Source organism: Nerophis lumbriciformis, linkage group LG31, assembly GCF_033978685.3.
Source record: "Nerophis lumbriciformis linkage group LG31, RoL_Nlum_v2.1, whole genome shotgun sequence".
Taxonomy (NCBI): domain Eukaryota; kingdom Metazoa; phylum Chordata; class Actinopteri; order Syngnathiformes; family Syngnathidae; genus Nerophis; species Nerophis lumbriciformis.
In genome coordinates this window covers 9,171,454-9,199,111 of record NC_084578.2, presented here as the reverse complement: position 1 = coordinate 9,199,111, position 27,658 = coordinate 9,171,454, and the positions used below count along the sequence as shown (strand labels likewise).

Here is a 27,658-nt window from a genome sequence, read left to right as displayed (position 1 = left end):
CAAACAAACACATACCAATCGTTGGTTAGAAGGCGATCGCCAAATTCGTCCTCGCTGTCGTGTCGTTTTCGTCGGTTTCGCTTGCATACGGTTCAAACCGATATGGCTCAATAGCTTCAGTTTCTTCTTCAATTTCGTTTTCGCTACCTGCCTCCACACTACAACCATCCGTTTCAATACATGCGTAATCTGTTGAATCGCTTAAGCCGCTGAAATCCGAGTCTGAATCCGAGCTAATGTCGCTATATCTTGCTGTTCTATTCGCCATGTTTGTTTGTATTGGCATCACTGTGTGACGTCACAGGAAAATGGACGGGTGTATATAACGATGGTTAAAATCAGGCACTTTGAAGCTTTTTTTTAGGGATATTGTGTGATGGGTAAAATTTTGAAAAAAAATTCTAAAAATAAAATAAGCCACTGGGAACTGATTTTTAATGGTTTTAACCCTTCTGAAATTGTGATAATGTTCCCCTTTAATGCCTCGAACTTGAAGTAAAACAAAGTATTATTGATTTGTCACTCCAAGCAATGTTTGTAAGTCATACAATATAACTAAAACAATTCATACTTACTAAACCGTCCCATATCTGAAGAAGCGTTTTCATGCATGTTTGTACGTGCTATCATAATGTAATCAAGCTAGCGTTGCTAGCATTAACAAATATGCTAACACATTGACAAGTTTCTTTAGTATTATTAACATACCATGGCGTTCTTTTTGTATTGTTATAGTTTTTTAAATTCACCAAAACGTCACCGTGGAGTCATTGAGTCGGTTTAGCTGATTGGAGCGCTAGCTTACGCAGCTAGTGGGCCCATGACAATGACTTCTGTTTTGTTTGATCCGCCGTTTTACTGCTGTGTCACAGGCACTGTTTGGAAACAATAAAAGGTATGTAAATTAACATTCACATTATACTTCGTATCGGTATATACTGTATCTATAACTTATGGTCCGGTGCGCCTAACACATGTACAAATATTGATTTCTTTTCAAATTTGGTGGGTGTGGCTTATATATATAGCCTGGAATTTACAGTATTGAATCGGATTCTGAACTGTCCTGTATACAAGTTTTGTCACAACATTGCTTACATTTTTTTGAATGGGTCATAGAGCTCCATTGCAAAGATACTGCACTTTATTAGGTAGAAGGTGAAATCACTGCTAAAAACTAGAGATGTCCGATACTATCGGCTGATAAATATCGGAAATTATCGGTATCGGTTTTCAACCTCCCAAATCTCCTGGGGCAACCATTCTCCCGATTTCTTCCCGGACAACATTATTGGGGGCGTGCCTTAAAGGCATTGCCTTTAGCGTCCTCTACAACCTGTTGTCACGTCCGCTTTTCCTCCAAACAAACAGCGAGCTGGCCCAGTCACATAATATTTGCGGCTGTTACACACACACAAGTGAATGCGATTGCATACTTGGTCAACAGCCATACAGGTCACACTGAGGGTGGCCGTAGAAACAACTTTAACACTGTTACAAATATGCGCCACACTGTGAAACACATTTTGGGAGAACATCTGCACCGTAACACAACATAAACACAACAGAACAAATACCCAGAAACCCTTGCAGCACTAACTCTTCCGGAACGCTACAATATACACCCCCCACTACCACCAAACCACGCCCCCACCACCAACCCCGAATTCAGAGGTCTCAAGGTTGGCAAGTATGCTCTAGTATACTCTGGACTGAAGCTGTGTGCCTTCATTGTTTATGTAGCTGTTGTTTTGAGGCATGTTTAAAAAATAAAAAAAATAATGCACTTTGTGAAAGTCAAAGTATAGTATTTCCCATAGTTGTAGTGGGTATCAGGATTATCTCAGGGAGAGCATGTCTCAAATTCCAAGCTGCTGTTTTTTGAGGCAGGTTTAAAAAAATAATGCACTTTGTGACTTCAATATTAAATATGGCAGTGCCATGTTGGCATTTTTTTTCCATAACTTGAGTTGATTTATTTTGAAAAACCTTGTTACATTGTTTAATGCATCCAGCGGGGCATCACAACAAAATTAGGCATAATAATGTGTTAATTCCACGACTGTATATATCGTATCGGTTGATATCGGAATCAGTAATTAAGAGTTGGACAATATCGGAATATCGGATATCGGCAAAAAAGCCATTATCGGACATCTCTACTAAAAACCTTTTGAATAATTCAAGCATACCTGCAAAACAGATATATACAGAAAGTGATTTGCAATACAGTATATATTCTTAAAGGGGAACATTATCACAATTTCAGAATGGTTAAAACCATTAAAAATCAGTTCCCAGTGGCTTATTATATTTTTCGAAGTTTTTTTCAAAATTTTACCCATCACGCAATATCCCTAAAAAAAGCTTCAAAGTGCCTGATTTTAACCATCGTTATAAACACCCGTCCATTTTCCTGTGACGTCACATAGTGAAGCCAACACAAACAAACATGGCGAATAGAACAGCAAGCTATAGCGACATTAGCTCGGATTCAGACTCGGATTTCAGCGGCTTAAGCGATTCAACAGATTACGCATGTATTGAAACGGATGGTTGTAGTGTGGAGGCAGGTAGCGAAAACGAAATTGAAGAAGAAACTGAAGCTATTGAGCCATATCGGTTTGAACCGTATGCAAGCGAAAACGACGAAAACGACACGACAGCCAGCGACACGGGAGAAAGCGAGGACGAATTTGGCGATCGCCTTCTAACCAACGATTGGTATGTGTTTGTTTGGCATTAAAGGAAACTAACAACTATGAACTAGGTTTACAGCATATGAAATACATTTGGCAACAACATGCACTTTGAGAGTGCAGACAGCCCAATTTTCATCAATTAATATATTCTGTAGACATACCCTCATGTCAGCAGGCCAGGGAAGCTAGGGTCGATATTCTTCTCTTGATCATCTTTGGGACGGTGTGAGCCAAGACATCCAGGGGGTTTAGCTCGCTCGTCTGCGGGAACAAACTGCCGCCATTGATTGCCGTGCTACCGAGGTCCTTTGTCCCTGAATTGCTCACACACTCCGGCAGATTCAATGGGGGTCTGGCGGCAGATTTCTTTGACTTTATCGTTGGAAATGCATCTGCTTTGAGTGTCGCAGGATATCCACACATTCTTGCCATCTCTGTCGAAGCATAGCTTTCGTCGGTAAAGTGTGCGGAACAAACGTCCAATTTCTTGCCACTTTCGCATCTTTGGGCCACTGGTGCAACTTGAATCCGTCCCTGTTCGTGTTGTTACACCCTCCGACAACACACCGACGAGGCATGATGTCTCCAAGGTACGGAAAACAGTCGAAAAAACGGAAAATAACAGAGCTGATTTGACTCGGTGTTTGAGAAAATGGCGGATTGCTTCCCGATGTGACGTCATCGCTCCGAGAGCGAATAATAGAAAGGCGTTTAATTCGCCAAAATTCACCCATTTAGAGTTCGGAAATCGGTTAAAAAAAAATATGGTCTTTTTTCTGCAACATCAAGGTATATATTGACGCTTACATAGGTCTGGTGATAATGTTTAACCAATCATGACCCTGCTTCCAAATTGTTAGGGTCAAATAATGGACAAAGATGTTTTTTTATTTTTCTCAACACAAAGTCTTCCATTTCAAGGACGTCAACACCCACCACCCCCCTTTCCACCCCTGACGCTTTCGTTTCCATGACAATAAGTCAGAGCGGCTGGATCGTCACTCCCTACTAGAATGAAGGCCGGTCAGGGCTGGGATCAATAGAAGTATTGTTGCTCTCAGGATGGCTGGTCTTTCCAGGAAGTTAGTGCGGCTGCAGGGGTCTGATCAATGACACTGACAGAGACCGAGTCATTCATTCTGCTGGAGGCGGGGAGGGGCACTGTGGGGATTTGTGAGCAGGAAGCGGAGCGGTTGAGGAGGACGATAATGCGCTGACATTTATTTTTTACTTAGCCGCTTTCGTGCCAGTGCTCAGTGGAATAGTTCATTTCCAAATCGAAGGATTGAAATGAAACATGCTTCACACGTGGAATTGTTGGAGACGTTGGAAAGAGTTCAATAGCCAAAGGCATAGGTTTGGTCCCTGAACACACCCCAGCACCACCTGCGACAACAACTTGGTGAGGACGTCCTTTTACAATCTCATGCAAAGTTGCACCCATATCTACAAAACCCCAAACCAGTGAAGTTGGCACGTTGTGTAAATGGTAAATAATAACAGAATACAATGATTTACAAATCCTTTTCAACCTATATTCAGTTGAATAGACTGCAAAGACAAGATACCTAACTTTCGAACTGGAAAACTTTTGTTATATTTTGCAAATACTAGCTCATTTGGAATCTGATTCCTGCAACATGTTTCAAAAGACTAAGAAAGTTGAGGAATGCTCATCAAACACTTATTTGGAACATTCCACAAGTGAACAGGCTAATTGGGAACAGGTGGGTGCCATGATTGGGTATAAAAGCAGCTTCCATGAAATGCTCAGTCATTCACAAACAAGGATGGGGCGAGGGTCAACACAAATGCGTGAGCAAATTGTTTAAGGACAACATTTCTCAACCAATTTAGGGATTTCACCATCTAGTCGCCGTAATATCATCAAAAGGTTCAGAGAATCTGGAGAAATCACTGCACGTAAGCAGCAAGGCTGAAAACCAACATTGAATGCCCGTGACCTTCGATCCTTTAGGCGGGACTGCGTCAGTGTGTAAAGGATATCACCACATGGGCTCAGGAACACTTCAGAAAACCACTGTCAGTAACTACAGTCCGTCGCTACACCTGTAAGTGCAAGTTAAAACTCTACTATGCAAAGCGAAAGCCATTTATCAACAACACCCAGAAATGCCAGCGGCTTCGCTGGGCCCGAGCTCATCTAAGATGGACTGATGCAAAGTGGAAAAGTGTTCTGTGGTCTGACCAGTCCACATTTCAAATTGTAGAAAATGGATGGATGGATGTTACTGCATATGTCAGCAGTTAAATTAAGAGCCTTTGTTTGCTTACCTACTACTAAAAGACAAGTAAGTCTTGTATGTTAACTATTTTATTTAAGGACAAACTTGCAATAAGAAACATATGTTTAATGTCCAGCAAGAATTTTTGTTAAAATAAAGTCAATAATGATATTTTTTGTGGTCCCCTTTATTTAGAAAAGTACCGAAAAGTATCGAAATCATTTTGGTACTGGTACCAAAATATTGGTATCGGTAAATGCTTTAAAATGTAATATCGGAGATTATCGGTATCGGTTTCAAAGAGTAGAATTTATTACTTTTTAAAACGCCGCTGTACGGAGTGGTACACGGACGTAGGGAGCAGTTGCGTCTCCCAGTCATACTTGCCAACCCTCCCGATTTTCCCGGGAGACTGCCGAATATTAGTGCCCCTCCCGAAAATCTCCCGGGGCAACCATTCTCCCGAATTTCTCTCGATTTCCACCCAGACAACAATATTGGGGGCGTGCCTTAAAGGCACTGCCTTTGCGTGCCGGCCCAATCACACAACATCTACGGCTTTACACACACACAAGTGAATGCAAGTCATACTTGGTCAACAGCCATACAGGTCACACTGAGGGTGGCCATATAAGCAACTTTAACACTGTTACAAATATGCGCCCCACTGTGAACCCACACCAAACAAGAATGACAAACACATTTCGGGAGAACATCCGCACCGTAACACAACATAAACACAACAGAACAAATACCCAGAACCCCTTGCAGCATTAACTCTTCCGAGACACTACAATATACACCCCCCGTATCGGGACAACACTAATGTGGACGTTATCAGCACTACTGTCTGATTCCAATCAATGCAAGTCATCAGAATCAGGTAATACACCAACTTATATTCATGAAAGAAAGGAATTTATATGTGTTAAACGTGCGTGTATTATCATTAAACACCTTTAACTTGTTAACAAAAACGTCTCTTTCATAAATGAATAAATGTAAATTATATATATGAATGAGGTAGATCCCCTCGACTTGGTCAATTGAAAAGTAGCTCGCCTGCAGAAAAAGTGTGGGCAACCCTGGCCTAAACTGAAAAGTTAAAGGGGAACTTTATCACCAGACCTATGTAAGCGTCAATATATACCTTGATGTTGCAGAAAAAAGACCATATATTTTTTTAACCGATTTCCGAACTCTAAATGGGTGAATTTTGGCGAATTAAACGCCTTTCTAATATTGGCTCTGCGCCATTTTCTCAAACACCGAGTCAAATCAGCTGTTATTTTCCGTTTTTTCGACTGTTTTCCGTACCTTGGAGACATCATGCCTCGTCGGTGTGTTGTCGGAGGGTGTAACAACACAAACAGGGACGGATTCAAGTTGCACCAGTGGCCCAAAAATGCGAAAGTGGCAAGAAATTGGACGTTTGTTCCGCACACTTTACCGACGAAAGCTATGCTACGACAGAGATGGCAAGAATGTGTGGATATCCTGCGACACTCAAAGCAGATGCATTTCCAACGATAAAGTCAAAGAAATCTGCCGCCAGACCCCCATTGAATCTGCCGGAGTGTGTGAGCAATTCAGGGACAAAGGACCTCGGTAGCACGGCAAGCAATGGCGGCAGTTTGTTCCCGTAGACGAGCGAGCTAAACCCCCTATCGACCCTAGCTTCCCTGGCCTGCTGACATCAACTCCAAAACTGGACAGATCAGCTTTCAGGAAAAGAGCGCAGATGAGGGTATGTCTACAGAATATATTAATTGATGAAAATTGGGCTGTCTGCACTCTCAAAGTGCATGTTGTTGCCAAATGTATTTCATATGCTGTAAACCTAGTTCATAGTTGTAAGTTTCCTTTAATGCCAAACAAACACATACAAATCGTTGGTTAGAAGGCGATCGCCGAATTCGTCCTCGCTTTCTCCCGTGTCGCTGGCTGTCGTGTCGTTTTCGTCGGTTTCGCTTGCATACGGTTCAAACCGATATGGCTCAATAGCTTCAGTTTCTTCTTCAATTTCGTTTTCGCTACCTGCCTCCACACTACAACCATCCGTTTCAATACATGCGTAATCTGTTGAATCGCTTAAGCCGCTGAAATCCGAGTCTGAATCCGAGCTAATGTCGCTATAGCTTGGCTGTTCTTTCCGCCATGTTTGTTTGTGTTGGCTTCACTATGTGACGTCACAGGAAAATGGACGGGTGTTTATAACGATGGTTAAAATCAGGCACTTTTAAGCTTTTTTTTTTTTTAGGGATATTGCGTGATGGGTAAAATTTTGAAAAAAACTTTGAAAAATATAATAAGCCACTGGGAACTGATTTTAATGGTTTTAACCCTTCTGAAATTGTGATAATGTTCCCCTTTAAATTCTCACCAATTGTGAATGAAAGTCAAAATACTTACGCAGACTTTAAAAGCCTGGACAGTGTTGTCCAGTAGCAGTATGTTGCACACAACCTGTGTGTGGTGCCTGTCTCGCTCCAGCTCCGTCGCCCGGACATTGTAGGATCTGCCAGCAGGCAAGCGGAAGCGCGCGCTCATCACGCTCCTACCAGGGTCTGCGCAGTCCAAGAAACACAACAGGAAGGAGATATGAGTGATGAGTGAAACATGATGGAAAAAGCAGTAAAAATAATTTGTCAACCAAGATTATTCACGGTAAATTCTACTGTATGTCACACTGACAGTATACTATATATACAGGGTGGTTTTTGATGTACCTTTTCCCCACACTGCCACACAACTAGGCAAGTTTGTACAAGCAAAGACTTGCCGAGAAAGTGCTTCATGTCTAAAGAATGTCAAAGAGTACCGTAGAAGCAGATTCCTCCGGAGGAATGTCGAAAAAAAACACAGCTACCAAGTACTGGAGCACTTTACTACAGGCGGCATGGGAATAAAAAAATGTAAAAAAAAATAGAAGTTAACTACCCGAGCAGATCTGAAATGTTTTTATTCCTCCTATTTGATGGTCCCCAAATGTGACATAGCAGTCAAAGACAAGCGATGAGCACTACAGCAAAATATTCTGTTTTCCATCGACATTTTTAAATAGGAAGTATGAGAATTGTGTGAGGATGTACTGCAACGGTATCGAAATCTCACGGTACAATATTATGATGTTATTAAGGCCATATTATGTTATTATTGTGGTATACCGTATTTTTCTGACTATAAGTCGCAGTTTTTTTCATGGTTTGGCCGGGGGTGCGACTTATACTCAGGAGCGACTTTATTATTATTAGCCTTTATTTAACCAGGTAAAATCCCAAAGATCTCTTTTCCAAGGGAGACCTGGCCAAGAGGGCAGCAGCAAGGTTACATTAAAAACGGTAAACAAATACATAAAACATCACATTTACAACATTAAAACTTGCTCACATGACACATGTGCATACAGACAAGGTAGACTGCAGTCCTTTCACAGAAGCTTTAAACTCATTCAAAGTAACTAGGGTTTGAAGTTTAATGTTCGATTGGATGTGAGTGTGAATGTTGTCTGTCTACCTGTGTTGGCCCTGCGATGAGGTGGCGACTTGTCCAGGGTGTACCCCGCCTTCCGCCCGATTGTAGCTGAGATAGGCTCCAGCGCCCCCCGCGACCCCAAAGGGAATAAGCGGTAGAAAATGGATGGATGGATGGATGTAGGTTATTCCAAGCCTTCGGTGCTGAAAACCTAAATGCTTTCTTGCCCAGTTCAGTTCTTACATTGGGGACGACAAATTGCGGAACATTCATTGAACGAAGATTGTGACTTCCTTGTTTCTTTGTTAAAAGACAAGACAGATAAGATGGAGTGATACCCAGAATGGTTTTGTAGATAAAAACATTCCAACGATCGAGGAGTCGGGCACATTGAGATTTCCAGTTAACCATTGAGTATAACACACAATGGTGAGTAAGGGGAGCGCAGTTGGTGATGAATCTCAGTGCCCCGTGGTACACACTATCCAGCTTGTGGAGACAACCAGCAGTAGCATTCATGTACAACACATCTCCATAGTCAATAACAGGTAAAAAGGTTGTTTCCACCAATTTCGGTTTCACAGTAAAAGAAAAGCAAGACTTGTTTCTATAATAAAATCCCAGTAAAAGTTTCAGTTTTTTTACAACATACTGAATGTGCTCCTTAAAACTCAAGTGGTCATCAATTAAAAATCCTAAATATTTAAAAGCAGATACTAACATAATTTGTTGCCCATTTCTTGTTAAAATGTTCTCACACAGACATATTATCTGGCGTTTTGTTTCGCAATATTATGCAAAAACAACTTTTCTTACCTACTGGTACCTGCTGATCTGTATTTGGGATCTGCATAAATCCTGAAAAATTGTGCGCGTCCGCCTTTGTAGTCTGTAGTCGATAAGCTTCTTCTTTTTCTCTATCTTCTTGTTATGGGACATTCATCCTCCGCAGTTGCCATTTGTAATATAAAGTAGTGTAAAGTTCTTACTTATATCTGTCAGTAAACTCGCCATTAAAGCGCTAAAACATACCGGTGTAGTGAGTTTACATTATTCACCCAAGGAAATTTAGTTACTAGAGAGTTCCGGTCGGACGGTTTTTCCCGGAACACATTTCCGGCCTTGTTGTTGTTTCCAGATGAGGAGATGCTGCTCCGTTATTGATTGAAGTAAAGTCTGAATGTCATTAAAACAGTTAGCTCCATCTTTTGACAATTCTTCCACTCCCGTCCTTGCACGCTACACCGCTACAACAAAGATGACGGGGAGAAGACGCTGCCGAAGGTTAGCCACGTAAATAAGACAGCCCACAAAACGGCGCATCCTGAAGTGACTGTCAGAAAGCGGCTTGAAGATGATCTGTAAAACATCATCGATGCAACATTTTGACCAAAGAACCACCATTACATGTTATGTATACCACAAGGAAGTGTTTTACATTTAGAAAAAAATAATAATAATAGGACTCCTTTATTGCGCCCTATAATCCGGTGCGCCTTATATATGAAAAAAGATCAAAAATAGACCATTCATCGGTGCTCCCTATGGTCCGAAAAATGTCATTACTTTTTTGGTAAAGTAACGAGTAACTACGATTAATTACTTGTTTAAAAGTCATTTTCATAACACTGCTTATGACACAAAGCAAAAAATCTGCATTTCACCCATCCATACACAAACACTGAAGCCGGAGCATACTTGCCAACCCTCCCGGATTTTCCGGGAGACTCCCGAAATTCAGAGCCTCTCCCGAAAACCTCCCGGGACAAAATTTCTCCCGAAAATCTCCCGAAATTCAGGCGGAGCTGGAGGCCACGCCCCCTCCAGCTCCATGCGGACCTGAGTGACGTGTTGACAGCCTGTTCACACGTGCGCTTTCCCACAATATAAACAGCTAATGATCGAGGGCGAGTTCTTGGTTTCTTATGTGGGTTTATTGTTAGGCAGTTTCATTAACGTCCTCCCAGCTCGGTAACAACACACAACAACAGCAGTCAAGTTTCCGTCTACCGTAAAGCAGTTCGTCTGCCGTAAACAGCAATGTTGTGACACTTTTAAACAGGACAATACTGCCATCTACTGTACATGCATATGTGACCCACTCATAATGTGTCACATTTTTGTGTTGATTTATTTATTTTATTTTGTGGTTTGAATTCGTTTTTTGAGCTGTCATTACACATTTATCAGTATTCACATTGGTCAGTAGGGGGCAGTAGGGCGTTTCTTCCCAATTGAATGCTATCACCTGCAGACCGGAAGTGTCTTGACATTCTGATGAGCGCGACCAGTCTGTGAACAATTGAAACGTCCTGTGTGCTTTTTCCTCCTGTATAACAGGTTAGTTTTGGTGAATCAACTCACTGAATAATATCCATGTGATCTTTATAAGTTTAAGTACACATTCTGATGGTGGAGCCTAACTCTAGTGTTTGTGAGTTGTAGTTTGTATTTGTGAATGAATCCAGTGCACAGCTGCGGTAATCAATACAAAAAGGCGACGTGAGTACGCAATGTTTATATAGGAACTTCTGATCCGAATTCAGACTCCCAAATTAGAGCTCCCGTTTTCTTATTGATTTTATAATGTATATTTGTATAATGTGTGTGTTCTGAAATAGTGACAGAGAATAGAACAAGGATGGACAATTCAACCCTTAACTCAACAATGAGTAGATGAGTGTTATGTGTGTGTATATGTGTAAATAAATGAACACTGAAATTCAAGTATTTCTTATATTTATTTATACATACATATATATATATATACATACATATATATATATATATATATATATATACATATATATACATATATATATATATATATATATATATATATACATATATATATATATATATATATATACACATATATATACATATATATATATATATATATACATATATATATATACATATATATACATATATATATATATATACATACATATATATACATACATATATATATATATATATATATATATATATATATATATATATATATATATGTAATAAATAAATAAAATATATATAGCTAGAATTCACTGAAAGTCAAGTATTTCTTATATATATATATATATATATATATATATATATATATATATATATCTTAACCACGCCCCCCGCCCCACCCCCGACCACGCCCCCCACCCCCCGAAATCGGAGGTCTCAAGGTTGGCAAGTATGAGCCGGAGGTTTCGTAAATCTCCACTCTGGCCAGAGTTTTCCCTAAGCTCAGTTTTTAGGGACTAAAGCCTATGTTTGCATGTGGACGAGAAGCCAAGATATACACACAGACATTTGTCTTTGTGTGGACATAGCTTTATTGTATTTTTTTGCCTTTTCTATTTATCTCCTGCCGAGGTGATCCATCATGACCAGAGCTCTACTGTATTATCCCCCTAAGAGGCGGGGTTCTGTCATCAGGAGCTGCCTGCCTTTGTCCCAAGGGCTCTGCCAGCATATTAGACTTTGTACTATGCATGCAGAATGGATCTCTGCATGTGTTAGCTGCTTGTCAGTGCACATCCTTGCAGCATCCCCCTCCCCCTACAGCGTTAAGAGGAAAGACTACACATCTATATATCTTAGACAAGTGCAACAGCTCACCTTCTCATAATTAAAATACCTCCGCTAACATTTCTAACCAGGGGAGGGACATGGTTTTATAATGTCTGGAAATCATAAACATTTGTGGGCATATGAGATTTAATTGTATTGTCTATTGCAGTGTTTTTCAACCTTTTTGGAGCCAAGGCACATTTTTGTTCATTGGAAAATGCAGAGGCACACCACCAGCAGAAAACATAAAAAATGTAAACTCGGTAGTTGATATTGACAGTAAAAAGTCATTGTTGCAATTGTTGGATATGAATTCAAACCATAACAAACCATGCATCACTATAGCTCTTGTCTCAAAGTAAGTGTCACGACCTGTCACATCACGCTGTGACTTATTTGGAGTTTTTTGGTGTTTTCCTCAGTCATTCACAAACAAGGATGGGGCGAGGGTCACCATTTTGTGAACAAATGCGTGAGCAAATTGTCGAACAGTTTAAGAACAACATTTCTCAACGAGCTATTGCAAGGAATTTAGAGATTATCATCAAAAGGTTCAGAGAATCTGGAGAAATCACTGCATGTAACATTGCATGCCCGTGACCTTGGATCCCTCAGGCTATACTGCATCAAAAAGTGACATCAGTGTGTCAAAGATATCACCACATGGGCTAAGGAACACTTCAGAAAACCCACTGTCAGTAACTACAGTTTGTAGCTACATCTGTAAGTGCAATTTAAAACTCTACTATGCAAAGCAAAAGCCATTTATCAACAACACCCAGAAACGGCACCGGCTTCCCTGGGCCCGAGCTCATCTAAGATGGACTGATGCAAAGTGCAAAAGTGTTCTGTGGTCGGACGAGTCCACATTTCAAATTGTTTTTGGAAACTGTGGACGTTGTGTCCTCCAGAACAAAAAGGAAAAGAACCATCCGGATTGTTATCGGCGCAAAGTTGAAAAGCCAGCATCTGTGATGGTATGGGGGTGTATTAGTGCCCAAGCCATGGGTAACTTACACATCTGTGGAGGCACCATTAATGCTGAAAGGTAGATACAGGTTTTGGAGTAACATATGTTGCCATCCAAGCAGCGTTATCAATGACGCCCCTGCTTATTTTAGCAAGACAATCCCAAGCAACGTGTTACAACAGCGTGGCTTCATAGTAAAAAAGTGCGGGTACTAGACTGGCCTGCCTGTAGTCCAGACCTGTCTCCCATTGAAAATGTGTGGCGCAATATGAAGCCTAAAATACCACAACGAAGACCCCCCGGACTGTTGAACAACTTAAGCTGTACATCAAGCAAAAATGGTAAATAATTCCACCTGAAAAGCTTCAAAAATTGGTCTCCTCAGTTCCCAAACGTTTACAGGGTGTTGTTAAAAGGAAAGACCATGTAACACAGTGGTAAAAATGCCCCTGTGCCAACTTTTTTGCAATGTGTTGCTGCCATTAAATTCTAAGTTAATGATTATTTGCAAAAAAAAAAAAAAATGTTTCTCAGTTCAAACATTAAATATCTTGTCTTTGCAGTCCATTCAATTGAATATAAGTCGAAAAGGATTTGCAAATCATTGTATTCTGTTTTTAATTTACGAATTACACTACGTGCCAACTTCACTGGTTTTTGGGTTTTGTAGAACATTACACACGGCGCTTAAAAATCTGTCAAAATGTTTTAGTACGATTTTGGCAAGCTACGAAGCCGCACCGCTTGATGGAACGCACAGCATTAACGCTAACATAGTCAGACGTACTGTGCTGCAACATACAGGTATTATGGTGTGTGCATAATATGTATAAATTATGCAATATTATGCAAAACCAACTTTGATGTGTAATTGGGATCTGCATAAATCCCGAAAATGTGCGCGCATCCCCTATCTTAGTCAATAAGCTCCTTCTTTTTCTCTTTCCTCTTGTTGTGGGGCATTCATCCTCCGCTGTTGCAATTTCTAATACAAAGTAGCATACAGTTCTCACATATATCTGTCACTAGACTCGCTATGGAAGCGCTAAAAACTAGATGGCGGGGAGAAGACGCTGTGGAAGTCGAGGCACGTAAATAAGACCGCCCACAAAACGATGCCTCCTAAAGAGACGATCAGAAAGCGGCTTGAAAATGGTCCGTAAAACAATCTATGCAACATTTTGACCAAAGAACCACCATTACATGTTATGTAGACCACAAGGAAGTGTTTTAAATGTAGGGGGGAAAAATCCTAATATGAGACCTTTAATGCGCCTTATAATCAGCCTTTTGTTTGAAAATAGACCCGCTCATTGGCAATGTGCCCTATAATGCAGTGCGGCCTATGGTCTGAAAAATACGGTAATAAAATAACACTCACCATAAACTTCCATGAATTTATTTGATACATGTGATCGGTATCGGCCCACCTCATGGATGAAAACCTCGATCGGAACATTCCAACACTCATAACTTTACATGCAGAAAACAATGTGAAATTTAAGGGATACATTAATATTTAATAGAGATGTCGATAAATGCTTTAAAATGTAATATCGGAAATTATCGGTATCTGTTTCAAAAAGTACAATTTATGACTTTTTAAAACGCCACACTGTGAACCCACACCAAACAAGAATGACAAACACATTTCGGGAGAACATCCGCACCGTAACACAACATAAACACAACAGAACAACTACCCAGAACCCCTTGCAGCACTAACTCTTCTGGGACGCTACAATATACACCCCCCGCCACCCACCCCCCAACCCCGCCCACCTCAACCTCCTCATGCTCTCTCAGGGAGAGCATATCCCAAATTCCAGGCTGCTGTTTTGAGGCATGTTAAAAAAAATAATGCACTTTGTGACTTCAATAATTAATATGGCATTTTTCTCCCATAACTTGAGTTGATTTATTTTGGAAAACCTTGTTACATTGTTTAATGCGTCCAGCGGGGCATCACAACAAAATTAGGCATAATAATGTGTTAATTCCACGACTGTATATATCGGTATCGGTTGATATCGGAATCGGTAATTAAGAGTTGGACAATATCGGAATATCGACAAAAAAGCTATTATCGGACATCTTTAATATTTAACATTACTTTTTTCAGTTGACAGTTTTCAAATTTAAATGCAAATTAAGCATTTTGTTTAGCGTGATGAATATGTTCAGTTTGTTGACGCGCGCACACACACATTCTTGTATTTGTTACCTTCTTGACACCTCCGAAAAACCACCCTTTGTAGATATATAAAGATTAATAATATATACATACTAGTCATATAAAAAAGGTAAGCTTTTAGTTATTTTGTTTGTTTGTTTGTAATTGTTTTTTAATCTTCATTATTTACTTCAAGTTAGTACATTATGTCTCTATATACATATTTATGTATTTATTTTTAGTAATTTTGGCCAAAGGGGGCACATTTAAATTTCTTACACACACTTATTACATATGTTGACCAGAAGGGGAGCACTTCAAATTTTTTACACACATTTGTTACACACTTTTAAAAACAGACACAGTCAATTTGAAAAATTCCTCCTTTTTGGGACCACCCTAATTTTGATAGATTTCACCACTAGGGGTGCAAATGAGACATTCTTTATTAGATGCAATGGTTTTCCGTATTGGGACCATGATTTATGTCCTAACTTGTTCACACCTCCTCATATGGAAGGTACTTTTTCTCGTTGATGTCTCAAGAAGGGTGGAAATACAAGAACACACACACGCACACACACAGCTATATTGTGAAGGCGAAGGCACATGCAAACACAGACACGTGCAGATGACGCCACTGAGAGCGTGGCGAGAGCACAGAGCAGTGGGAAGAGAGCAAGGCAGCGATGGAAGAGATGGAAGAGGGGACAGTCTCCTATCACTGGCTCACAGCGGGATGCATGAATGATGAGGTCTGACACACAGACTGTCCCCACAGGCTGCTTCGCCCTCACTGCTCTCTTCCTGTCCGAACAGTTTTGTGCCGTCCCACTTAAGAAAAATGCATCACACACTGGGGAAGTAGATACTGAAGAGTGTGTTCTGTACAAATCGGTGTGCTGACTGAAACAAACACAAATTAAAGCTGCAAGCAGCGTTGGTCGGGCCCGCGTATTTGGCAGGTGCTAGTCCTAAGTGTCCCAATACTTTTGTCCAGTTTTAGTCCCAAGTGTCCCAATACTTTTGGCAAGTTGTAGTCCTAAGTGTCCCAATACTTTTGGCAAGTTGTAGTCCCAAGTGTCCCAATACTTTTGTCCAGTTTTCGGCCTAAGTGTCCCAATACTTTTGTCCAGTTTTCGGCCTAAGTGTCCCAATACTTTTGTCCGGTGGTAGTCATAAGCGTCCCAATACTTTTGTGTAGTGTACCTACCTTGTCTGCATTGTGTAGGCACGCTGGTGCTTCCTGCTTTTAAGCAGCCATCTTAAAAAAACAGCAGCGCAGCAGCATCAGCGCAGCGGGTCTTTGAAGGGTCATAAAATCAAAACCGGAGCAGGAATTAAAACGCTGTTCTGTTATTTTATACACAAGGGTTTAATCTCTCTCCTGTGTTAGTTTGAAGCCGAAATGACAAACGCGCTCAGAGGAGATAGATTTTGAAGAAAGGTGACCGTTTTTTACAAAAATTTTGTTTTGAAGGGGGAATAGCAAACTTCCTGTTGATTTTTGCTGGGGGTTGTTAGTTTATTAAATGTAGGCCTAAGTGAGACCTACATAGAGGTTTTTGTTTCATGTCTCTCTGACCTTCCCAGTGGGAGTTACAGGCAGTTTTGTCAGTTTTTTCATCCGAGGAGCAGTTTTTTGTGCGTTTTATTAAAAAATTGCGCTAGAGCACAATTTTGAGATTTGGGGTTAGGTTTTTTTATTAGATCACAATTTTTGCCAGTCCTGATGTGTGCGTTCAGTTTGGTGAGTTTTGAAGCATGTTAAGGGGGTCAAATTACAGCTCAAAGAGGCAAAAGTGACTGTTTTTAGTACTTTTTTGTCTTGAAGGGGGAATTGCCAACTTCCTGTTGATTTTAGCCCGAGAATGTACTATTATGAAATGTAAGTCTAAGTCAGACCTACATAGAGGTTTTTGTTTCATGTCTCTCCGACCTTCCTAGTGGGAGTTACAGGCAGTCTAGTTTTTTTTTTCCTAGGGGGCGCTAGAGCGCAATTTTGAGTTTTGTGGGTTTTTTTTTTTTTTAAAAAAGGCAATTTTCGCAGGTCCTGATGTGTGGGTCAAATATGGTGAGTTTTGAAGCATGTTAAGTGGGTCAAATTACAGTTTAATGTGGCGGCGGAAGAATAAAGAATAAAGAATAAAACCTTACAAATTCAATAGGTCCTTATGTCCCATTGCATAAGGACTCCCTGTGGGAGTCCTTATGCAATGGGCCATGCGGGCCCTAAATATTAAAAGAACGCCTACTGGTTTTTTTTAATGCACCTAAAGTCGCACATTGTGGGTAAAATTTGGTACTTTTCCACTCAGCGTTACTTGTTTATACCAACTTTAACTTACAGTCGTGCTCATAAGTTTACATACCCTGGGAGAATTTATGATTTCTTGGCCATTCTTCAGAGAATATGAATGATAACACAAAAAACTTTCTTCCACTCATGCTTAATGGTTGTGTGACGCTATTTATTGGCAAACAACTGTGTTTACTCTTTTTAAATCAAAATGACAAAAGAAAGTACCCAAATGACCCTGATCCAAAGTTTACATACCCCAGTGACTTTGATCCGATAACATGCACAAAAGTTGACACAAACAGGTTTGAATGGCTAATCAAGGTTCCAATCCTCACCTGTGACCTGTTTGTTTGTAATTAATGTGTGTGTGTATAAAAGGTCAGTGAGTGTCTGGGCTTCTGACAGACTATTGCATCTTTCATCCAATGTTTCTGGATTCTGAGTCATGGGGAAGGCAAAGGAATTGTCAATGGATCTGCGAGAAAAGGTAATTGAACTGCACAAAACAGGAAAGGGGTATAAAAAGATATCCAAAGAATTGAGAATGCCAATTAGCAGTGTTCAAACGCTGATTAAGAAGTGGAAAATGAGGGATTCAGGTAGACCAGCAAAGATTTCAGCCACAACTGCCAGGAAAATTGTTCGAGATGCAAAGAAAAATCCACAAATAACTTCAGCTGAAATACAGGACTCTCTGAAAAATTGTGGTGTGGCTGTTTCAAGATGCACAATAAGGAGGCACTTGAAGAAAAATGGGCTGCATGGTTCGAGTCGCCAGAAGAAAGCCATTTCTGCGCAAATGTCACAAAGTATCCCGCTTACATTACGCCAAACAGCACAGAGACGAGCCTCAAAACTTCTGGAACAAAGTCATTTGGAGTGATGAGACCAAAATTGAACTTTTTGGCCACTCGACCATGCAGCCCATTTTTTTTCAAGTGCCTCCTTTATGTGCATCTTGAAACAGCTATTTTCGGTCTATTTTCATATCCACCTGCTCAGTGGCCTTGTGGTTAGAGTGTAGGTTGTGAGTTCAAACCCCGGCCGAGTTATACCAAAGACTATAAAAATGGGACCCATTACCTCCCTGCTTGGCACTCGGCATCAAGGGTTGGAATTGGGGGGTTAAATCACCAAAAATGATTCCTGGGCGCGGCCACCGCTGCTGCCCACTGCTCCCCTCACCTCCCAGGGGGTGAACAAGGGGATGGGTCAAATGCAGAGGACACATTTCACCACACCTAGTGTGTGTGTGACTATTATTGGTACTTTAACTAACTTTATATAAGGTTCACCAGATTATAAGGCGCATTAAATGAGCCATATTATTATATTTTTTTCTAAATGTAAAACACTTCCTCGTGGTCTACATAACATGTAATGGTGGTTCTTTGGTCAAAATGTTGGATAGATGATGTTTTACAGATCATCTTCAAGCCGCTTTCTGACAGTCGCTTCCGGATGCACCGTTTTGTGGGCGGTCTTATTTACGTGGCTCACCTTTGGCAGCGTCTTCTCCCCGTCATCTTTGTTGTAGCGGTGTAGCGTGCAAGGACGGGAGTTGGAAGAAATGTGTCCCGTGAAAAAACGTTCCACCGCAACTCTCCAATAACTAAAGTTCCTTGGGTGAATAATGTAAAGTCACTACACCGGTATGTTTTAGCGCTTTCATGGCAGATAAAAGTAAGAACTTTACACTGCTTTATATTAGAAATGGCAACAGCGGAGGATGAATGTCACATAACAAGAAGATCGAGAAAAAGAAGAAGCTTATCGACTACGGTGTAGTAAGAAAAGTTGGTTTTGCATAATATTGCGAAACAAAACGCTAGATAATATGTCTTACCTTATACACACACCATAATAATACTCCTATGTTGAAGCACAGTACAATCCATCAAGCGGTGTGGCTTCATAGCTTACCAAAGTCGTACTAAAACATTTTGATAAGATCTTTGAGCGCCGTGTGGGATGTTCTAAACTTTCAACGGAACATATAAAATGTTGGTGTTGTTTACTTGAGTCATATTGCCATCATATTGCAGTCTACACATATCGCTTATCTTTGACTGCCATCTACTGGTCACACTTATCATTACACCATGTACCAAATAAAATTGCTTCGAGGTCGGTAAGCAAAACCAGAATTATTCCGTACATTAGGCGCATCGGGTTATAAGGCGCACTGTCGACTTTTGAGGGAAAAAAAGGATTTCAAGTGCGCCTTATAGTACGGAAAATTTGGTAAGTGCGGCTTCATAGCTTACCAAAGTCGTGAGCGCCGTGTGTAATGTTCTATATTTTCAATGGAACATATAAAATGTTGGTGTTGTTTACTTGAGTCATATTGCAGTCTACACCTATCTCTTATGTCTGACTGCCATATTGCAGTCTACACATATCTCTTATGTTTGACTGCCATCTACTGGTCACACTTATCATTACACCATGTACCAAATAAAATCGCTTCGAGGTCGGTAAGCAAAAGCAGAATTATTCCGTACATTAGGCACACCGGGTTATAAGGCACACTGTTGAGTTTTGAGGGGAAAAAAGGTATTTTAAGTGGGCTTTGTAGTCTGGAAAATACGGTAATTATAAAAAAATGTGCTGTTAAAGCCAATGGTGTTGTCATATTTTTTGCTTTGAAAAATGTAACTGAACAAGTTGCAAACAGCTTTAATACACGTGATCGGTATCAGCCGATCTCGCTCATAAATGATCGGTATTGCATACCTGCCAACTTTTGAAATCAGAAAAACCTAGTAGCCAGGGTCCAGGGGCCACAGGCCTTGGTAGGTCCAGGACAAAGTCCTGGTGGGGGGTTCAGGGGGGCGAATCCCCCCGACACAAAATGATTGATTGCATTCAGACAGGTTAAAATGTTGCTAAAACCATCACTTTTCTATCAGTCACAGTGACTTTTCAAAACAAAAATATTACAGCAAAAATCATATGGGTTGATTGACATGTTTATTCTGTAAGCTAACTTCAATAGTTTGAAATTATTTTGACAGTTAATGCCAGTTATCCTGTCAACCTTTCACAAGACTTCAATTTGTTAATTGAAAGTATAAACAGTATAAACACTTTTTACAGTAAACAAATGGTAAAACAGTACTAAACAATTCCATTAAAAAAACAATTGGTGTCATTATTAACTTTCTGTCCAAGCTTGTATAATCTACTGCCTTGTTCAATTGTAAAAAATATTCTGTGCCTAAAATTCACATTTCTATCACAATTATCATACTGTAAACATGGTAAGCTAACTTCATTAAAATTAATAGTCCTGTCAATAGCATGGAATTACAATTCAAATGTAGTTTTTTTGTAAGCCTTTCAAAAGAATTCCAAATATGAAAATTAATGAAAATGAATTTAAGCCATCAGACACTTGAAAAGTGGCACATCACATCTCTAATGTAATCATTTTAACTTTTCAACAGAAATAGCACTGCAAAAATATTAAGGACATACTTCTGTATTTTGGTAGTTATGCTGTCAACATTTAACAAGATTTCTTCAACTTGGACTTGAAAGCATAAATAGTATAAACACTTTTAACAGTATAACAGAACTAAACAATTCCAATAGATAACATTGGTGTCATTACCTTTTTGTGGCTAAAATCCAAATTTAGCAACGGCATTAGACTTGTGTTTTTTTGTCCCAACGTGGTCTTTTACATCGCTAATTCCTCCGTGTCCGATCGAAAAATCTTGTCTGCACAAGGTGCAATTCGCGTAGTTTTCACCCTTTTTGGAACGGATAATTATTCCCGGATAGGCTTTTGAATATTCTTCACGGAATGACTGCAGTTTTCTTTTCGGTTTAAGACTCGTTTGCGATTTTTCTCCGGCTGATTCCATGATCGTTCGCTCGTTTGGAAACAATGGGCAACAGGTGCCTCGTGCTTGGCAGCGGTGCTATAAATAGCCTCGCGGATGGCATTCGGAATGGATCGATAGGAAGTTACGGGAAGCAGTGTCGATTGTGATTGTTACGCGATTTCGTGAATAAAACTTAAAAAAAAAAAAAATAATTTAATTAATGAAAAACTGTATTTTTTATCACTGCAACCGTAACCCGGAATAGGTTGATGAAAACCGTACTAATTACGGGAAAACCGGAGTAGTTGGCAGGTATGGTATCGGCAACACAAAATCTAGATCGGAACATCTCTAGTCATAGAGGTACCACTTTATAGAAGACTTTAAAAAGTATTTCCTCTTAAATTAAGAATTGGTTTGCATTTTATTATCATCATATGATTAATTTACAGATACTCTTTTTTTTTTTTTTTTGCATGCAAATCAATTCTATTCTTAACATTTTGTGCTCTGCTGTGGTCTCCTCCTTGCTCTGCTGAGCTGGAGAGCACAGCCACATTCCCCAGAGTGGAGACTCTGGTGTGCCGGATGCACGCTAACATTATTGCTTCCTGCAGAGCTTACAAACTGGCAGGAATGTACTTTTGTGTGTGTCTCTCTTTGTGTGCCCCAAAAACCGTCAGTCTTGTTCACCAGTGGACTCCTCCATCTCTCCCAGCTTATCCTAAACACAGACATCCCTACAACCTTTCCGGTCTGCGGGAAGACGCTCATATAAATACAGAGCTAAAACACGCTCACAACGCCATGCCCACCGACCACACCACAATGCCCACAGCAGAGTGTATTATGAACACACACATTTCAAAGTTGTGTATTACCCAGTAAAGTACTATTATCCCCATATTATTGTTGTTATACCAAATATTAGGGATGAACCAAAAAACTATTCACATTCGAATCGCTATTCTTAGAAATTTCAATTCTAAATCAATTCGTACTTTTCAAAAATGACCATCCATCCATCCATCCATCTTCTTCCGCTTATCCGAGGTCGGGTCGCGGGGGCAGCAGCCTAAGCAGGGAAGCCCAGACTTCCCTCTCCCCAGCCACTTCGTCCAGCTCTTCCTGTGGGACCCCGAGGCGTTCCCAGGCCAGCCGGGAGACATAGTCTTCCCAACGTGTCCTGGGTCTTCCCCGCGGCCTCCTACCGGTCGGACGTGCTCTAAACACCTCCCTAGGGAGGCGTTCGGGTGGCATCCTGACCAGATGCCCGAACCACCTCATCTGGCTCCTCTCCATGTGGAGGAGCAGCGGCTTTACTTTGAGCTCCCCCTGGATGGCAGAGCTTCTCACCCTATCTCTAAGGGAGAGCCAAGCCACCCGGCGGAGGAAACTCATTTCGGCCGCTTGTACCCGTGATCTTGTCCTTTCAGTCATAACCCAAAGCTCATGATCATAGGTGAGGATGGGAACGTAGATCGACCGGTAAATTGAGAGCTTTGCCTTCCGGCTCAGCTCCTTCTTCACCACAACGGATCGATACAGCGTCCGCATTACTGAAGACGCCGCACCGATCCGCCTGTCGATCTCACGATCCACTCTTCCCTCACTCGTGAACAAGACTCCGAGGTACTTGAACTCCTCCACTTGGGGCAAGAACTCCTCCCCAACCCGGAGATGGCACTCCACACTTTTCCGGGCGAGAACCATGGACTCGGACTTGGAGGTGCTGATTTTTTTCAAAAATGTATTTAAAAAAAAATGTAAATACTATTTTATTGACTAAGAATCTATTTTTAAAAAGACGTTTCGTAAGCCATTACCATGCAACCACAAAGAGCTTTTCTAACCCAGTGTTTTTCAACCACTGGTGTGCCGTGGGAAATGATGTAACTTCACCTAATTGATCCAAAAAAATCAGTAATTATAAGCTGCAAATAATGTGCCGTTGCTTAGTGTCTGTGCCGTGTAGAGCTCGGCAGGGTAACCACGTAATACTCCAAGTCAGTAGGTGGCAGCAGGCAGTTAATTGCTTTGTAAACGTCGGAATGGGTCGAATGAGACGAGACGAGGATGGTTTGTTGTGATCCCAATATGCAGACCAGGTATGTAACGCTTAAACCAAAAATGCACAAAAAGGAAAGGTAAAGGAAAAGGCAATGGCTATGCAAAAACGAAAGTAAAACTGAACTGGCTACAAAGTAAACGGAAACAAAATGCTGGACGACTTACGGCGTCCAAAAAGTACATCCGTACATAACATGACAATCAATAATGTCCACACAAAGAAGAACTTAAATAGTCTTTCTTGCTAAAACAAAGTAGATGCGGGGAATATCGCTCAAAGGAAGACATGAAACTGCTACAGGAAAACACCAACAAAACAGGAAGGGCCACCAAAACAGGAGCGCAAGACAAGAACTAAAGCACTACACACAGGAAAACACAATCAACTCAAAATAAGGCGTGGTGGAGTTTAATTTTTTAACGTTTTCTGCCATGCCTCAAAAAAGGTTGAAAAACACTGTTATAACCTAATCAGAAGTGCTAATAACGGATATCATTGTTTACATCCAGAGCAGCCATATTTAAAACCAACTAGTGAGAATGCTCTGACTTTCCGAGTTGGAAAAGCGACCTCAAGGGGCGTTACAGTCAAAATTCGACTAGGAACTCGGAAATTCCGACTTCCCAGTAGAAGTGGAAGGCACCATAAGACCGCCAACAAAACGGCGCATCCTGAAAAGACAGTCAGAATGCAGCTGGAGAACGTAGTCTGCAAAAAATTATCTATGCAACATTTTGACCAAAGCACCAGGATTACACGCTATGTAGATAAGGGTGTAACGGTACGTGTATTTGTATTGAACCGTTTCGGTACAAGGGGTTCAGTTCAGAGGTGTACCGAACGAGTTTCCACACGAACATATTAAGTAGCGCACCGCACGTTGTGTAAACAATGCACACTGAGGCACAACACCGGGCTACTACAACATGCAAAAGCCAGAGCTGGAAGACCCTCTTGCCTCGTTAAGATCTCCCGTTTGGGAACACTTCGGCTTTGCGGTGCGATACAACAATGGATAACATCGCTTCAACGAAGAGAAAGACGAACAAACACAGCTCCCACCGCATTCAAGCAGCTTCTCCTCGGCGAGTCAGGCAGGGCTAAAGCAATAACAAATGTTTTTATAGCAGCAGATTTAAGACCATATTGCATTAAAAACTAGATTTTGACCCACTTCTATGGTGGAAGAACAATGAGCCCGTATATCCTCTTACTACCAAGTTAGCCAGGCACTACCTCGCCATACCTGCTAGCTTCGTGCACAGTGAAAGGGTTTTTTTCACAGCTGGAAACATTGTATCTGCAAACAGGTCTGCTCTTTCTGCAGACAATGTGGATCAACTGATTTTTCTGGCAAAAAACATGAAAATTGAGTGAAAGTCACCAGGGTTAATCTGAGGCTGAGTTGACTTGAAATTGTTTAATGTTGCACTTTTTGTATGTAGAAGAAAAGTTTTGTCATTTTATTTAATCTGAGCAACAACTTGAAGCAGTTTCATGTTGCACATTATATGTAGAAATGTTGCACTTTATATGTAGAAAGGTTTTGTTAAAGGGGAACATTATCACCAGACCTATGTAAGCGTCAATATATACCTTGATGTTGCAGAAAAAAAGACCATATATTTTTTTAACCGATTTCCGAACTTTAAATGGGTGACGTTTGGCGAATTAAATGCCGTTCTAATCAGCTCTGTTATTTTCCGTTTTTTCGGCTGTTTTCCGTACCTTGGAGACATCATGCCTCGTCGGTGTGTTGTCGGAGGGTGTAACAACACGAACAGGGACGGATTCAAGGTGCACCAGTGGCCCAAAGATGCGAAAGTGGCAAGAAATTGGACGTTTGTTCCGCACACTTTACCGACGAAAGCTATGCTACGACAGAGATGGCAAGAATGTGTGGATATCCTGCGACACTCAAAGCAGATGCATTTCCAACGATAAAGTCAAAGAAATCTGCCGCCAGACCCCCATTGAATCTGCCGGAGTGTGTGATCAGGGATTCAGGGACAAAGGACCTCGGTAGCACGGCAAGCAATGGCGGCAGTTTGTTCCCGCAGACGAGCGAGCTAAACCCCCCTGGATGTCTTGGCTCACACCGTCCCGAAGATGATCAAGAGAAGAATATCGACCTTAGCTTCCCTGGCCTGCTGACATGAGGGTATGTCTACAGAATATATTAATTGATGAAAATTGGGCTGTCTGCACTCTCAAAGTGCATGTTGTTGCCAAATGTATTTCATATGCTGTAAACCTAGTTCATAGTTGTTAGTTTCCTTTAATGCCAAACAAACACATACCAATCGTTGGTTAGAAGGCGATCGCCGAATTCGTCCTCGCTTTCTCCCGTGTCGCTGGCTGTCGTGTCGTTTGTCGGTTTCGCTTGCATACGGTTCAAACCGATATAGCTCAATAGCTTCAGTTTCTTCTTCAATTTTGTTTTCGCTACCTGCCTCCACACTACAACCATCCGTTTCAATACATTCGTAATCTGTTGAATCGCTTAAACCGCTGAAATCTGAGTCTGAGTCCGAGCTAATGTCGCTATAGCTCGCTGTTCTTTCCGCCATGTTTGTTTGTGTTGGCTTCACTGTGTGACGTCACAGGAAAATGGACGGGTGGTTAAAATCAGGCACTTTTAAGCTTTTTTTAGGGATATTGCGTGATGGGTAAAATTTTGAAAAAAACTTTGAAAAATATAATAAGCCACTGGGAACTGATTTTTAATGGTTTTAACAATTCTGAAATTGTGATAATGTTCCCCTTTGTTAAGAAACCAGTTCTGAGCCTTATCTTATTTAGTTTTTATTTTATATAATGTTGACTGCATTAACCCTGGCAATGGACCCTGTGTGTATATGTATGTTATTGTTATGCTTAGCATTCATGACTGCCTGCTGTTGCACTGATCAGCCTAGTAGTGACTCACATCCATGACACACAGAGCTATTTTAAAGCAATGTTAAAAGGATAAAGCCATTGTTTACAAATTTTGGTAAATAAATAACCAGAAAATGTATATTTTGTTGTTTTCTTACTGTACCGAAAATGAACCGAACCGTGACCTCTAACCGGGGTACGTACCGAACTGAAATTTTTGTGTACCGTTACACCAGAGGTGCTCATTACGTCGATCGCGAGCTACCGGTCGATCTCGGAGGGTGTGTCAGTCGATCACCAGCCAGGCATTAAAAAAATAGTCCTAAAAATGAGCGATCATAAATCTTCACTATGACGTCACTTTCGTTACTTGATTGACATTCACGGCACCCGAGGGTCTTCTGAGATGACGCTGGCTGCTGCCAGCTCATTAAAATTACCGACTGGAAGGCGAGAAACACTTTATTTCAACAGACTCTGGCGCCGTACCTGTTGTCAAAACTCCAAAGACCGACTGCACAGTTGCGCTAACAAAACAAAAGTCTCAGAAAGCTGGCGTGCACAAGCTAGCAAGCTACGGAGTTTGCCGACAATGTATTTCTTGTAAAGTGTATACAAAGGAGTACGGAAGCTGGACAAATAAGATGCCAAAAAACCAACCACTTTCATGTGGTATTAGACAGAAAAGAGGACTTTTTTCTCCTCCATTCGAAAATGCGGACGTTTTTAGCACCACTGTCTGATTCCAATCAATGCAAGTCATCAGAATCAAGTATTACACCAACTTATATTCTTGTCTTCATGAAAGAAAGGAATCTATATGTGTTAAACATGCCTGTATTATCTTTAAACACCTTAACTTGTTAACAATATTAACTATATGTGTTAAACATGCTTGCATTATCTTTAAACACCTTTAACTTATTAACAATATTAACTATATGTGTTAAACATGCTTGTATTATCTTTAAACACCTTTAACTTGTTAACAATATTAACTATACGTGTTAAACATGCTTGTATTATCATTAAACACCTTTAACTTGTTAACAATATTAACTATATGTGTTAAACATGCTTGTATTATCTTTAAACACCTTTAACTTATTGATAATATTAACTATATGTATTAAACATACTTGTATTATCATTAAACACCTTTAATTTATTAACAATATTAACTATATGTGTTAAACATGCTTGCATTATCATTAAACACCTTTAACTTATTAACAAAAACATATATTTCATAAATAAGTAAATATAAATTATATATATGAATGAGGTAGATCCCCACGACTTGATCAATTGAAAAGTAGCTCGCCTGCAGAAAAAGTGTGAGCACCCCTGCGTTACACCCTTATATGTAGACCACAAGGAAGTGTTTTTAACGTAGAAAAGAAATCCCAATAAGACCGCTATAAAAAGAGCAAATATGTC

The 27,658-nt window shown here is 40.6% G+C and overlaps 1 protein-coding gene across 1 annotated transcript in view; it reads right to left on the bottom strand.

Moving 5' to 3' along the window:
- Window positions 1-27,658, bottom strand: part of ptpn4a (protein tyrosine phosphatase non-receptor type 4a) — a 189,445-nt gene that overhangs the window by 107,125 nt on the left and 54,662 nt on the right. The window contains exon 2 of the mRNA XM_061926597.1: window positions 7,361-7,515. Within this exon, the coding sequence (XP_061782581.1) occupies window positions 7,361-7,498 (138 nt within the window). The 5' untranslated portion in view covers window positions 7,499-7,515. The remainder of the gene's footprint in view (window positions 1-7,360; window positions 7,516-27,658) is intronic.